This window comes from Clinocottus analis, unplaced genomic scaffold (assembly GCF_023055335.1).
Source record: "Clinocottus analis isolate CAN_PGR_092001 unplaced genomic scaffold, fCliAna1.0.p SCAF_13, whole genome shotgun sequence".
NCBI lineage: Eukaryota > Metazoa > Chordata > Actinopteri > Perciformes > Cottidae > Clinocottus > Clinocottus analis.
Window position 1 is genome coordinate 13,887,858 of NW_027175854.1, and position 13,284 is coordinate 13,901,141.

The following is a 13,284-nucleotide window of genomic DNA, read 5'->3' on the forward strand; positions in this document are numbered from 1 at the left end:
AGCACTACACAACTTATTATACAGGATTAAAACTGCCAAGATTTTTTAAATTGATCTTTTCTCATTTCCTGGTCATTTTAGTTGTGTATTGTTATTGCTGATTTGATGCTGAAGATGATAGTACATGTTTTAGTTCATTAACTACAGGCCTATTACAATTATTCTGGTTAATAACCATGAAACTGTGATATTTCCTTTTCAAAATTTTCCCTGATGACATCTCTGCATGCGGCTCCCCGTCATGGCGTCGGACCACTGGATGAGTTTTGATTGTAAATTTGATCTCTTGCATTTTTCTTCAGGCATCAAGCTCCGCGAGGCCAACCAGCAGCAGCAGTTCAACAGGAACGTGGAGGACATCGAGCTGTGGCTGTACGAGGTGGAGGGCCACCTGGCTTCAGACGACTACGGGAAAGACCTGACGAGCGTTCAGAACCTGCAGAAGAAACACGCGCTGCTGGAGGCCGACGTGGCCGCTCACCAGGTACCTGACGCCGTGTCGGCTGCACCGTGCGAGTCTTGTTTCGGCTCACAGGAGTTAACCCGTTAAACTGTTGATCCAATGTTGTCTCTACACCTCCTTTTCTCTGCTTGAGTCGTCGTAGGAACCCCAAAGTAATTTCAATACTTGTGTTTTATGTGTGTATTTGTTCAGCAAAGTATTGGGAAATAAATGTATATCTGCAAAAGAAATCCCTTTTTAAAAGATAACTATGAACATCCAGCATGATATGAGCCAGATTGCCTAAAAATGCCCTCTAGGAGCGGTCAATAAGACACCTCTTTGGAAAGATTAGGACATGAAGAATCAGAATCTGCAACAAAAAATGCAATGAAACAAAGTCTTCCCTGTTAGGAGGGAGTTTCAGTCAAAAAACTGAGTCATTCCGTTCAAAATTGGAAATATTACGTATTTTATGCCAAAAGATTGTCTGAATGGGGCATGCTGGGACTTAAAATAGGTGTGGGAGGATCTTCGTGCACGGTTTCCAAGAGGTTGAATAGCTGATGAATGAATCATTCCCTCCCAGGATCGCATCGATGGCATAACTATCCAGGCTCGCCAGTTCCAAGAGGCCGGACACTTTGATGCCGACAACATCCGCAAGAAGCAGGAAGCTCTGCTGGGGCGCTATGAAGCGCTGCGTGAGCCCATGGCCGCACGCAAGCAGAAGCTGTCTGACTCTCTGCGGCTCCAGCAGCTGTTCAGAGACGTGGAGGACGAGGAGACTTGGATCCGAGAGAAAGAGCCCATCGCTGCCTCTACTAACAGAGGTGAACGCCGTTAGCTTGCGTTAGCTTGTGTTCTAAATGACAGGTCTCCTTCAAATGGTCCTGTTAGAGAGATAAGCAGTTTACACTATTGAAGCTCCACCCTCAGATGCTTCAGATGAGCGGTACCAAATGTCTGTTTGTGTCGTCCTCAGGCAAAGACTTGATCGGTGTCCAGAACCTGCTGAAGAAGCACCAGGCGCTGCAGGCCGAGATCACCGGCCACGAGCCTCGCATTAAGGCTGTGAGCCAGAAAGGAGAGGCCATGGTGGAGGAAGGTACTCCTTTTAATTTGTATGTGACCGTGAGCAGGTGAAGTAGAGTCCCAACATTCAACATGCTAAACCTTCTGGTGGCCGCTTCCCAGGACACTTTGCTGGAGAGGATGTGAAAGTGAAGTTGACGGAGCTCCACGGCCGCTGGGACACGCTGAAGGCCAAGGCGTCCCAGAGGAGGCAGGACCTGGAGGACTCTCTGCAGGCCCAGCAGTACTTTGCTGACGCCAACGAGGCGGAGTCTTGGATGAGGGAGAAGGAGCCCATCGTGGGGAGCCCGGACTACGGCAAGGACGAAGACTCTGCCGAGGTGCGGGAACGCAGGAGTGTCACTGAATATCATATCCATGTCGCATACTTTTGTGTCTCTTTGTGACAAACAAGTTGTGCTGACTAGTTTGTCTCCCTCAGGCTCTGCTGAAGAAGCACGAGGCCCTGATGTCTGACCTGAGTGCCTACGGCAGCAGCATTCATGCTCTGAAGGAGCAGGCCCAGTCCTGCAGGGTAAACATCTTCACACACTACCACACCTTCGGCTCCATGGCAGGGCTTTGTGATAAAGTGCAGGGCCGTCTCAGTTCACCAACGTTCTCCAGTGAAGCAGAACGGACATGAATGACTCTGAATGTTTGTTTTCACCGAGCAGCAACAAGTGGCACCGACGGACGATGAGACCGGGAAGGAGCTGGTCCTGGCCCTGTACGACTACCAGGAGAAGAGTCCCCGAGAGGTCACCATGAAGAAGGGGGACATCCTCACCCTGCTCAACAGCACCAACAAGGTCTGAACTCACCGCCCAGCCGGTTCCTTACATTTAGGTCCTTTTAATAGAAGTGATTTAGTGAATCATTGTTGTTTTAGCTTTTGTATGTCTTCTTGGATAGCCTCAAAGTCTGCATTTTGTTTAGCTGTGGATCTATCAGAATCAGAAACTTTTCATTGCCACGTGAGTTAGTACAAACGAGGAATTTGTCCTGGCGGAAGGTGCATCACAACACAACAACAACAACAACAGAGAACATTTAACGATACAAGAGAAAGTATAAAATAAAATTTGGATAAACAAGTAATAAGTAAGTACAAAGTAAGTAAATTAAAGTTCTCAGTCAGGCATTGAGACGTTGTTCTAGTAGCCAACCACTATACCTTGAGCGAAACAGATTTATTAGTGACTTTATTTCTACTTCTGGGTTTCATGGAGCGACGTTCACATGGCCCCTCCTCTGTATTTGCAAAATGATGGATTCCATCACAAAATGTCTCCTGACATGTGTCGCTCTCCTCCGGCTGCAGGACTGGTGGAAGGTGGAGGTGAACGACCGGCAGGGCTTTGTTCCTGCTGCCTACGTGAAGAAGCTGGACCCCACCCAGTCCTCGTCCAGAGAGAACCTGCTGGACGAACACGGCAGCATCGCACTGCGCCAAGACCAGATTGAGACTCAGTAAGAGCCCGGCGGCGTCGCTTCATGCGGTCCACAGCTTACTAACACGTCTCTTTTATCTGTTAACCGCTTTAATGTCTCTTCTCTTGAACCTGTCTTTACTTATACAAGTCATATTTCCTGGTCAGTTTTGAACCGTAATGACCGGGCCCTGGCTTCTTTCTCTTGTCTCCTCTGCTGTGTTTAACCCTAACCTTGCCTTGGTGTGCGCTGGCCTGGCCTTGCCTTGAGCAGGCTGGTCACCAAGGAGGCCTGCAGCGTGTCTGTGCGCATGAAGCAGGTGGAAGAGCTGTGAGTAGGACCCAGCGTCCCTCTGTTCTCACGGTGTTTCATCCCTCCCGCCCTTATTGTGTGACCGTGTGTCCACTTCGCGCTCCTCTTCTATTCAGGATAGAAGATGCTCTCACATCCCTCATCCCAGGCCTGCCTCTGGGTGTTCATGTGTGTTTGTGTGTGTCGTGTCCGCCGCTCGTTGTGACTCCAGGAGTCCTGACCTCTGCTGCTGGTCCAACTTCTCATTTCACTTCACGTCATTCAAAGAGTAGATTACAAAAACTCGTAGAAAATAAATGATAGATTAATAAATGAATAAATACAATGAAATGAATTGAAATGCTCATGATAAACGTTCTTGATTCATTATTGTGATGAATCTGTGCTCTGAACACGACTCATTTAAGTGTGCGTGTGTGTGTGTGTGTGCGCGTGTGTGTGTGTGTGTGTGTGTGTGTCTGTGCATGTGCTCTCACCTCAGTTTCAAGGAGTTTCGGACTGCGGACAGTTCTCACTGTCACTACATTGTTCTCATTATTCATGAGTCCCGTGTCAGAGCTCCAGATGTTTCATTTTGCTCGTTCTGTTAGAGGAACAGTCAAACGAAGAGATGTCCAATATCTGATATTAAAACAGAGAAATTGAGCAAATTCAGACATTGGAAAAGAGTTCTGCATCTTTTCTCAATGAACGACTTTAGCAACCTCTCGATCATCAAAATACAAGAAGAGATTTGGATTTTGAGAACAGTTTTAGCAGAGACAGAGTGGTCACCAGCAAATAATACAAAGTACTCGAGAGCAGATTCTCTGATTTATGTATTAAGCATGAGCTATAAGCGGGATTCAAGAGGCTTTTGAGGGCAAATGAAGTTGATTTGAATTGTGTGGCTGCACCTTTTTCCAGGTATGGAACTCTGCTGGAGTTTGGAGAGAAACGCAAAGACATGCTGGAGAAGAGCTGCAAGAAGTTCATGTTGTTCCGCGAGGCCAACGAGCTCCAGCAGTGGATCAACGAGAAGGAGAGCGCCCTCACCAACGAGGAGGTGGGCTCCGACCTGGAGCAGGTGGAGGTCCTGCAGAAGAAGTTTGACGACTTCCAGAAGGTAACGTGTTTTCAAACCGCTTCTTCTCCGTGGCGTCCCGTAGCTCAGGGCCTGGGGCTCGTCCACGAGCTCATAGGGCCGCAGCTCTGTGGACGCTCCTGGAAAGCATCTGTCGTGGTTGTGGGTCTGTTGGAAGAAAAACAATATTCACGCTTAATCGTTTACTGTTTCACTGTTATATTCAGACTTCTCATCTTACTGTCTCTGTTTAATCTTACACACTCAGCATGTCTCCTGATAGCAGGGAGACAGGGGAATCTGTATGTTTCTGTCTGAAAGAACGAGCAGTTCCTTTGTTATCCTATGACCTTTTCTCACAAACCGCTCTATGGGACGAGGGGAAAGGTTCCCGATTAGGCCGAAGACGTCATGAGGGTTTCTGTTAGTGGGTCATGATGAGTATTTAAGAGGTGGTCCTTTGAGAGATCATTGAGGAGTCTTGGATATGCAATTTGTCTATCACCTTGTACTTCTGACTCTGCTCCTTCCTTGCAACGAATAAATGTTCCTGTTTCAATGATTTCACTCCGAGGGGTCGAGTGAATTTTTCTAACAGGGTCGCTTCGCTCTCTGTAACACACACGTGTAAACCAGGATTCATTATTGATTAGTAAAAGCTGATCGTGACTCATCGGTTCATGTAAATATTCCTGATCTGTGTGCTCGTTGAGGTTGTAGATGTGACGCCTAACAAAGTGCACGTTGCTTCTTGTGTCCAGGACCTGAAGGCCAACGAGTCTCGCCTGAGGGACATCAACAAAGTGGCGTCTGAGCTGGAGTCTGAAGGCCTGATGGCGGAGGAGGCCCCCATGGTGCAGGCGCAGGTGGGTTCTTCTCCCTGGGCTTCACTTCATGAGCCGCCCTCCATGTTTGATCTGTACTTTAACGATCATGTTGCCTTTCTGTCTGCAGCAGCAGCAGGAGCTGCTCGGTGCTGCTCCTGGCAAGGTTTGACCATTTCTGCACTTCACATCCATTTTGCTTGTTATTTAAGAAACAATTCAGAAATGAGAGTCCTGTGTGACGCTTGCGCTTCATTTAACAGGATGAAGCCGATTCCAAGACTGCATCTCCATGGAAGGTGAGCTTCATCTAACGTTTCAAACATTGAGCTGTTTTATGTGTTTTTAGACCAAATGCATCAACTGCAAAGGCGGGACAGCCCGTCACTCTTGACCTGACACTGTGACTGTGCACGGCACGGGGTTGATGTTTGATTCTGGTGTGTCTGCTGGAATCTCCTGCAGCCGTCAGGCATGTCACATGTCCTCCTTATGATGAGACATGGAGAGAAGCAGGGAGCTCTGTACGTTACACTGCGCCTCCTCTACAAGCGTTCAGTTTGACTCCTCGTGGCGTGGTGAATGGTTGCAGTGCTCACGATGACCTGTTGCTGAGTCAAACTGCTGACTGGTGTGGTGTTTCTGTTCTTGTCCTCCTCTCTGCCATGTTTTGTCCACTTGACTCTAGAATGTACGCTTGGCTGTTCAAACAACGGCTAACTTTAATACTATCAAGGTAAGATGCTCTGCCCCGACCTCGTGTGCATGTCTCCTCCTGTGTTGCGTCGTGAGCAGGAAGATAAGCCGTGGTCTTGCTTCCTCGTTGGCGTTCTGTCTCTTCCGGTTCTCCGAGTGTTCTGTTTGGGTTCCTCCTGTTAACATCGAGTACGCTACATAAGCCATGTCTGTCGCGTCTCTGTAGTTGTTTCCTTTGTCTGTATGTTGTGCAATGTTCCTAACATGCATCCAGTCCTGCAAATGACCACACGTCTAACATCTAGCGTAGGGCTGCAACTAACGATTATTTTAATAATCGATCAATTGGTCAATTATTTTTTTGATTAATCGGATACAAAAATAATAATTTTAAAGCGTTAATTTGCAACCTTTTATTACAAAAACAGATATTCACGCGACACAACAAATCGATAATGAAATTCGTTGCCAAGTTTTTTAATATAGAATCGTTTTTTATCGATTTCATCCATTCGTTGTTGCAGCCCTAATCTAGTGTTTGCATGCTTATGTGTGAGTTCAATGTTTACTTTCATTCCAAGTTTAAATGCTGATCACGCGTGCGTCTCTGTCCTTGAGGGCTCAGTCCTCATGTCTTGTAACACTAGAACTAGAAGGCTGTTTTAACCACGTTGTTTCACGTGTAGGAGCTGAACAACCACTGGCGCTCGCTGCAGCAGCTGGCTGAAGACCGGAGCAACATGCTGGGCAGCGCCCACGAGGTGCAGAGGTTCCACAGGTACGAGCCCACGGCCCAGGGGACATGAGGGGCCTGAACATATGTGGTCTGCATGTCGCCTACAGTACCGCTGTGTTTTTACCTCACCGTCAGCTCGGTGCACAATGTACAACGCACAATGTTTGAGCACACGTTTCCTTTACAACATTTGACCAAAGTGTGTGTGTGCCTCTTCAGGGATGCTGATGAGACTAAGGAGTGGATCGAGGAGAAGAACCAAGCCCTCAACACCGACAACTATGGTCACGACTTGGCGAGCGTCCAGGCTCTACAGCGCAAACACGAAGGCTTCGAGCGAGACCTGGCGGCTCTGGGGGACAAGGTCCGCTGCTCTTCTCCTCACTTATGAGTGCAGCTGAAAAGCTCTCGCTTCCCCGGAGTCTCTCACTCATTCTCTACTCCCCCGCCAGGTGAACTCTCTCGGGGAGACAGCGGAGCGTCTGATCCAGTCCCACCCGGAGGCGGTGGACGACATCCAGGAGAAATGCACGGAGCTGAACACGGCCTGGAGCAGCCTGGTGGGACGAGCGGATCAGCGCAAAGACAAGCTGGGCAACTCCCACGACCTGCAGCGCTTCCTGTCTGACTTCAGGTGCGGAGAGAACAGCTGGAGGATGGAGAGCTGAATAAAAACACTGTTGTTTTTGGGGGGCGATGCAGTTAATGTGTGGTTTCATCCGCGCACAGAGATCTGATGTCCTGGATCAACGGCATCCGAGGGCTGGTGTCCTCGGAGGAGCTGGCCAAAGACGTGACGGGAGCCGAGGCCCTCCTGGAAAGACACCAGGTACTGAGCTCCTCCCTGCAGTTACAGGACTTCACTGCAGGTCTCTGTCCGTCCAACACTGCCTTTTCTTTTCCGTTGTCCAGGAACACCGCACGGAGATCGATGCCCGTGCCGGTACCTTCCAGGCCTTTGAACAGTTTGGTCAGCAGCTGCTCGTGCGAGGCCACTATGCCAGCCCCGAGATCCAGCAGAAGCTGGAGGCTCTGGACTGTGAGCGCGCCGACCTGGAGAAGGCATGGGTGCAGCGGCGCATGATGCTGGACCAGTGCCTCGAGCTCCAGGTACTGGAGCGTTGAGCCGTTTAGAAACCGCCATAATGGCGTCCCGCCGCTGACTGACGTCCTGATCTCTCTGCAGCTCTTCAACAGGGACTGTGAGCAGGCGGAGAACTGGATGGCGGCCCGTGAAGCCTTCCTTGCTAGTGATGACAAGGGGGACTCCCTGGACAGCGTGGAGGCCCTCATCAAGAAACACGAAGACTTTGACAAGGCCATCAACGTGCAGGTCAGTGAGGCGCTCTGTCGCTGCTCGGTGCTGCTCGGTGCTACTCGGTGCTACTCGGTGCTGCTCGGTGCTGCTCGGTGCTGCTCGGTGCTGCTCGGTGCTGCTCGGTGCTACTGTTCTCTAAATGACTCCATGTTACCCGGCTGCAGGAGGAGAAGATCGCTGCTCTGCAGTCCTTTGCTGACCAGCTGATTGGAGCTGATCATTATGCCAAACCCGAGATCTTCAACCGCCGCAATGAAGTCCTCGACAGGTAGGAAACATGTGGAGACCGTTTCAGGTCCGTTACACACAACCTACGGCCGGTTTGCCTTCAACGTCTTCCTCTCAGGTCCAAACAGGACCGAGTACAGGGACTCACAGAGATCTTTCTCCAGTGGAAGCGATGCCGAGTCCTCAGCATCAAAGCAGCTGCACTGTAGTACTGTGTCAGGAAGGGGATCCTCATGTAATAGCCTTTGGTTTTGACACATACCTATAACACACTTTCTCCTGCCAGATCACGTTTTACAGCAATACGATGAAAGCCCATACACCATCACCTTGAGAACAAGACCGTCTCTGTCTCGAGCCTTCTGCAAGGGAAAGCTGGTGTTGCTCCTCTTGAGAAACCAGCAAGAGTACGCTAGATTTAGAAATGGATCCAAACTGAAAGCTAGCAGCAATAGTGGCTCATCGGTCGTGAGGCGTTCCATGGTGACAACTCACACGGTAGCTCCTCCATCAGTCTGAATGATAGTTAGTCCTGATGGACAGCTGGTACCTTCATGAAGCTCCTCCATCAGTGTGTAAATGATGTCGTGTTAAAGAGCTTTAGGTGGTCGGAAGACAAGACACGATCTCTACGAGTACAGTTTATTTTCCATTGTTCATGTTCAGAATGATATTTCTGAACATAATGAACCAACATGGCTATGAATGTAATGTAACGACCGCCACAGATGTATTGGATTTCTTTTCTTCATGAAATGAGAAAATCAACGAAAAGATGAAAAGTGTTTTTGAAGAAGATTCCCAAGCCCACCTTGAAGTAAAACCATGAACTTTTATCCTGCAAGCTTGAAAAATAAATGATAGACGAGAGTTGAATATGTTGCTCTAAGCAGAAGCTCAACACATTCTCATCGTACACTTCCTGAGACATGCAGGTCATAACTGTAACTTTCCCCCTTTGATTCCCTAGAAGAAGAGATTGCACATGCTTGTGTTTAAGCTCCAGGGTTTGTTGTGTGAAAGGTGGCGCCGGCTGAAGGCTCAGATGATCGAGAAGCGCTCCAAGCTGGGCGAGTCCCAGACGCTGCAGCAGTTCAGCCGGGACGTGGACGAGATCGAGGCCTGGATCAGCGAGAAGCTGCAGACCGCCACCGACGAGTCCTACAAGGACCCCACCAACATCCAGGTACACGGCGGCCGAGCGGCGCCGCTCGGTGTGAGCACATTGAAACGTCTTCACTGATGCTCATTATTCTACGGCAGCTGTCCTCAGATAACTTCTGTAACCGTGTCCCTCCCGGTGTCCTGTCTGAATTTTTCTCCCACTGTCTTATTTTTTATAGCTGTCCAAGCTGCTGGTAAGTCTGAGTAGTGCGTCACTAACAGCAGGTTGTCTCCATGTGTCCGTGTCTCCGCTGTGTGTTTAGACATGATGTGGCAGCAGCACCGTCTTGAGTTCGTCCCTCATCAGCACTGCTGAGGGGCAGCTTCTTCTCATTTTGTTCAAAATTAAAGGCTTAATTCCTTCATTTATTTAATTTAAGTTGTAGGTTTGTTTTCATCGAAGGCTACTAGTTGTTGGGTGTGGCTTCATCTGTATTTTCAGTTGTCGGGGGGGGGGGGGTTATCTTTAAAGGTGCTTCACATGTTTGATTTCATACTCATTTAAATTGGACTTTGAAATCGAGAATATTTCTTATATCTTCCTTAATTATCGTTTGAGGTTAGTGTCAAGCGCACTGATTGTGACCATGTGTTTGATGCTGAAGGCATCATTCACTCCGAGACGTGTAGAAACAAACATGGAGCAACTTTGAAGTGACTCCTCCTTCAGTAGGTTTCAACGTGAGCTGCCTTCCTCTCCACTGTCATGTTGTGTTCTTCACTTGTTTGCCGTGTGTGTGTCTGTCCATGTCCGACACCTCGTCCGTCATGATTGTTGTCCTGTTGAAGCTGTAGAAGCTTTGTGAGCTGCAGTCCAGTGGTTCTCACTCTGCCACGCCGCCCCACCACATGGCGACACAGTGCTCCGTGCTGGAATCATATTTAAACAACTTTTAGTGCTTTTTCAAATAACAGAATAGAGAAAATGTAAATCCCTTTCAAGTGAATCAGATTGCTCCATCAGACAACAACATATATAACGTGCAATCACTTTGTTAGAACAATGCAAACAAACTAATATTTGGCCGAAAAAATTGTCTTATTGTGGCTGCAAATAAGCTGTTTCACACTGCAAAGCGATGTTAACGTGCACCCTGTTAACACCAGAGTGATGCAGGTGTGAGCATCAGATGTGTGAACATCAGTCTGCAGGGAGCTGCTTTTCTCTGTAAATCTTTTAAAACCAGCTTCATGCTCCATGTTGAGCTGAGATCTGTTTTCAGATCAAAACGCCAAGAATCTTAACCTGTTAATGGTGAAAACATTTTACTAAAGTAGAGTAGAGCACTTTAAAAAAGATTCTGCATTCCCCCTCACCCCCCCCCCACCTGTAGTACCTCTGCTCCCCACTAGAGGGCCGCGCCCCACAGTTTGAGAACCACTGCTCTAAGTGAAGGTTCATTAGTCACACTCATTCCAGCTCTGCTGCAGAATGTAAGTATGTGTGCGTGATGAGTGCTCGTCCATTCAAGGAGAGTTGAGTGTTTCCTGTTCAGCCCCTCGTGGTCCTCATGCTCGTGTCGTTGCCTTTGTGCTGTCAGAGTAAGCATCAGAAACATCAGGCCTTTGAGGCCGAGCTGCACGCCAACGCGGACCGGATCCGAGGGGTCATCGATACGGGCAACACCCTGATCCAGAGAGGAGCCTGCGCCGGCAGCGAGGACGCGGTCAAGGTACATTCATCACCTGTATTAACGCATGCACACGACAAACTGAGCACTCTGCAGACACTCCTGTCAAATATGGGGAAACAGCAGATTGAAACAAACCTCTTTAGGATTCATTCAAGTTCTAGGTGAGAACATAAAGTTAATGTCAGCTCTGGAGAAGACTTCAACACATTGAGGCGATACACTAACCACCAAAGAATAGACTGATATATGTTTTTATGAAGAAAAGCCATTTTGAGATGCTCCAAACAGAAACCAAATGAATGACCAAATATCACAATCCATGTGCGGCCACTCTGTCAAGAGCACGCTCACATGATGTTTAAACCTGCATCAGTGGAAATAATCATCCTGAAAGTGCTACTTTTATTATTTTGGGAACCTGAAACCTTTTAATTTGGGCCATCTTCATGTACTCTTCACCAGTATCAGACATACTGGCATCTCTATTTATCACACAGCACGATCCAGACAGCCACTGTGAGTTTCTAACAGTGCACTAATCCGTCTGTCTGCAGGCGCGCCTCAGCGCTCTGGATGAGCAGTGGCAGTTCCTCGTCAACAAGTCTGCAGAGAAGAGCCAAAAGCTCAAAGAAGCCAACAAGCAGCAGAACTTCAACACAGGCATCAAGGACTTTGACTTCTGGCTCTCTGAGGTGAGCGAGAGGACGGAGCATGAACAAAAGCTTTGACGCGGCAATGTAGAGGACCATCTCACAGTTACTTCTCCTAGGTGGAAGCTCTGCTGGCCTCTGAGGATTATGGGAAAGACCTGGCGTCAGTGAACAACCTGCTGAAGAAGCACCAGCTGCTGGAGGCGGACATCTCCGCCCACGAGGTCGGTAGCTCCTGACGTGGGGGGCCGCCGGCCCCTCAGCAAACACAAGTCACAAGTGCAGTGAGAACCTTCCATAGATCCCGAATCAGAACGAGCAGCTCTGACTCCTCTTCTTCCTCCTCCGTCCTGCAGGACCGCCTGAAGGACCTGAACGGCCAGGCCGACAGCCTGATGTCCAGCAACACCGTGGACACCTCGCAGGTGAAGGACAAGCGCGACGCCGTCAACGGCCGCTTCACTAAGATCAAGAGCATGGCCGCCGGCCGCCGTGCCAAACTCAACGAGTCGCACCGCCTGCACCAGTTCTTCAGGGACCTGGACGATGAGGAGTCCTGGATCAAGTGAGACGCCTCTCGGTCATGTAGTGCATGCTGCATGCAGTTTGGAGGCAGACTGCCAGCAGTGATGGAGAGGAGCAACGCTTGCATTCAAATTATTATCCTTATTAATAACTTAAAGAAACATTGCTTGTCTCTCACGCTGTAGTTGTGCAAGTTGATCTAACGAAGCATTCAGGACATTTATCATTCAATCAATGATGTCCGTACGAACAGCGCCATCAATTCTACATATATAACCACAATACACCAATATATCAATATATAACCACAATATATAACTACATTGTATTATAGTGTAACCAGTGTACATGTAGAAGTGTTCCTTTTTATTTTGTGTTTTCTGAAAAAATGGCCTTGGTCATTATTTTAAAAAGTGGCAAAATGATATTTTTCCTAATTTGTTAGGTTTATAACTGATGTCAGACATTTAAGCTTCACATAAGAGGACATTGCAGCCAGCAGTGTCACAACACAGCCCGTTCATGTTGTATTAATAATACTAATATTTAATGAACTTTTGCATGAGCAGACCGGCCGTGCGTGTTGGTCTTCACTGAGACGTTGACTTCCTGTCCCGCCCCCACGCAGAGAGAAGAAGTTGCTTGTGAGCTCGGAGGACTACGGACGTGATTTGACGGGAGTGCAGAATCTGAGGAAGAAGCACAAGAGGCTGGAGGCGGAGCTGGGAGCGCACGAGCCGGCCATCCAGGTACGAGGCGCCTCGCTCCATTCAGACCCAGCGCAGCGTCTGCAGCTGGTCGCCTGCTCACGTCCGGCCGAGCGGTGCTCGTCCAGACATGCAGCACACCGCCGTTGTGCAGGAAATGATTCCATGCAGGCCTCAGGAAAGATGTCCTGTCAGCGTTTCTTTTATTGAAGAAATGATGTCACAGCGGCAGTCACAGACCTTGCACATGATTGGCCGCTTTGTCGTTGCATGGCCTCGTCTCTATTTATTGTAAAGTATGGTAGCGTTGGTGTGCAGTGACCGGACCTTTGTGTGTGCTGCAGTCGGTGCTGGACACTGGGAAGAAGCTGTCTGATGACAACACCATCGGCCAGGAGGAGATCCAGCAGAGGCTGGCTCAGTTTGTCCACCACTGGAAGGAGCTCAAGGACTTGTCTGGAGCCAGGTGAGCCAGCT

General features: G+C 48.8%; 1 protein-coding gene across 7 annotated transcripts in view; it reads left to right on the forward strand.

Annotated features, from left to right (window-relative positions):
• Window positions 1-13,284, forward strand: part of sptan1 (spectrin alpha, non-erythrocytic 1) — a 31,023-nt gene that overhangs the window by 13,409 nt on the left and 4,330 nt on the right. For 2 of the 7 annotated variants that reach the window (XM_068574256.1, XM_068574257.1), the window contains exons 15-42: window positions 303-484; window positions 1,032-1,275; window positions 1,428-1,550; window positions 1,640-1,857; window positions 1,959-2,051; window positions 2,194-2,328; window positions 2,841-2,989; window positions 3,224-3,280; window positions 4,169-4,367; window positions 5,087-5,191; window positions 5,280-5,315; window positions 5,413-5,448; window positions 5,838-5,885; window positions 6,532-6,623; window positions 6,801-6,945; window positions 7,034-7,215; window positions 7,311-7,410; window positions 7,494-7,691; window positions 7,768-7,914; window positions 8,064-8,167; window positions 9,151-9,313; window positions 9,471-9,485; window positions 10,833-10,964; window positions 11,480-11,617; window positions 11,695-11,799; window positions 11,932-12,140; window positions 12,729-12,849; window positions 13,152-13,273. In XM_068574256.1, coding sequence (XP_068430357.1) covers window positions 303-484; window positions 1,032-1,275; window positions 1,428-1,550; window positions 1,640-1,857; window positions 1,959-2,051; window positions 2,194-2,328; window positions 2,841-2,989; window positions 3,224-3,280; window positions 4,169-4,367; window positions 5,087-5,191; window positions 5,280-5,315; window positions 5,413-5,448; window positions 5,838-5,885; window positions 6,532-6,623; window positions 6,801-6,945; window positions 7,034-7,215; window positions 7,311-7,410; window positions 7,494-7,691; window positions 7,768-7,914; window positions 8,064-8,167; window positions 9,151-9,313; window positions 9,471-9,485; window positions 10,833-10,964; window positions 11,480-11,617; window positions 11,695-11,799; window positions 11,932-12,140; window positions 12,729-12,849; window positions 13,152-13,273 — 3,598 coding nt within the window. The remainder of the gene's footprint in view (window positions 1-302; window positions 485-1,031; window positions 1,276-1,427; window positions 1,551-1,639; window positions 1,858-1,958; window positions 2,052-2,193; window positions 2,329-2,840; window positions 2,990-3,223; window positions 3,281-4,168; window positions 4,368-5,086; window positions 5,192-5,279; window positions 5,316-5,412; window positions 5,449-5,837; window positions 5,886-6,531; window positions 6,624-6,800; window positions 6,946-7,033; window positions 7,216-7,310; window positions 7,411-7,493; window positions 7,692-7,767; window positions 7,915-8,063; window positions 8,168-9,150; window positions 9,314-9,470; window positions 9,486-10,832; window positions 10,965-11,479; window positions 11,618-11,694; window positions 11,800-11,931; window positions 12,141-12,728; window positions 12,850-13,151; window positions 13,274-13,284) is intronic. The other 5 variants (XM_068574258.1, XM_068574259.1, XM_068574261.1 and 2 more) reach the window with 5 other exon arrangements.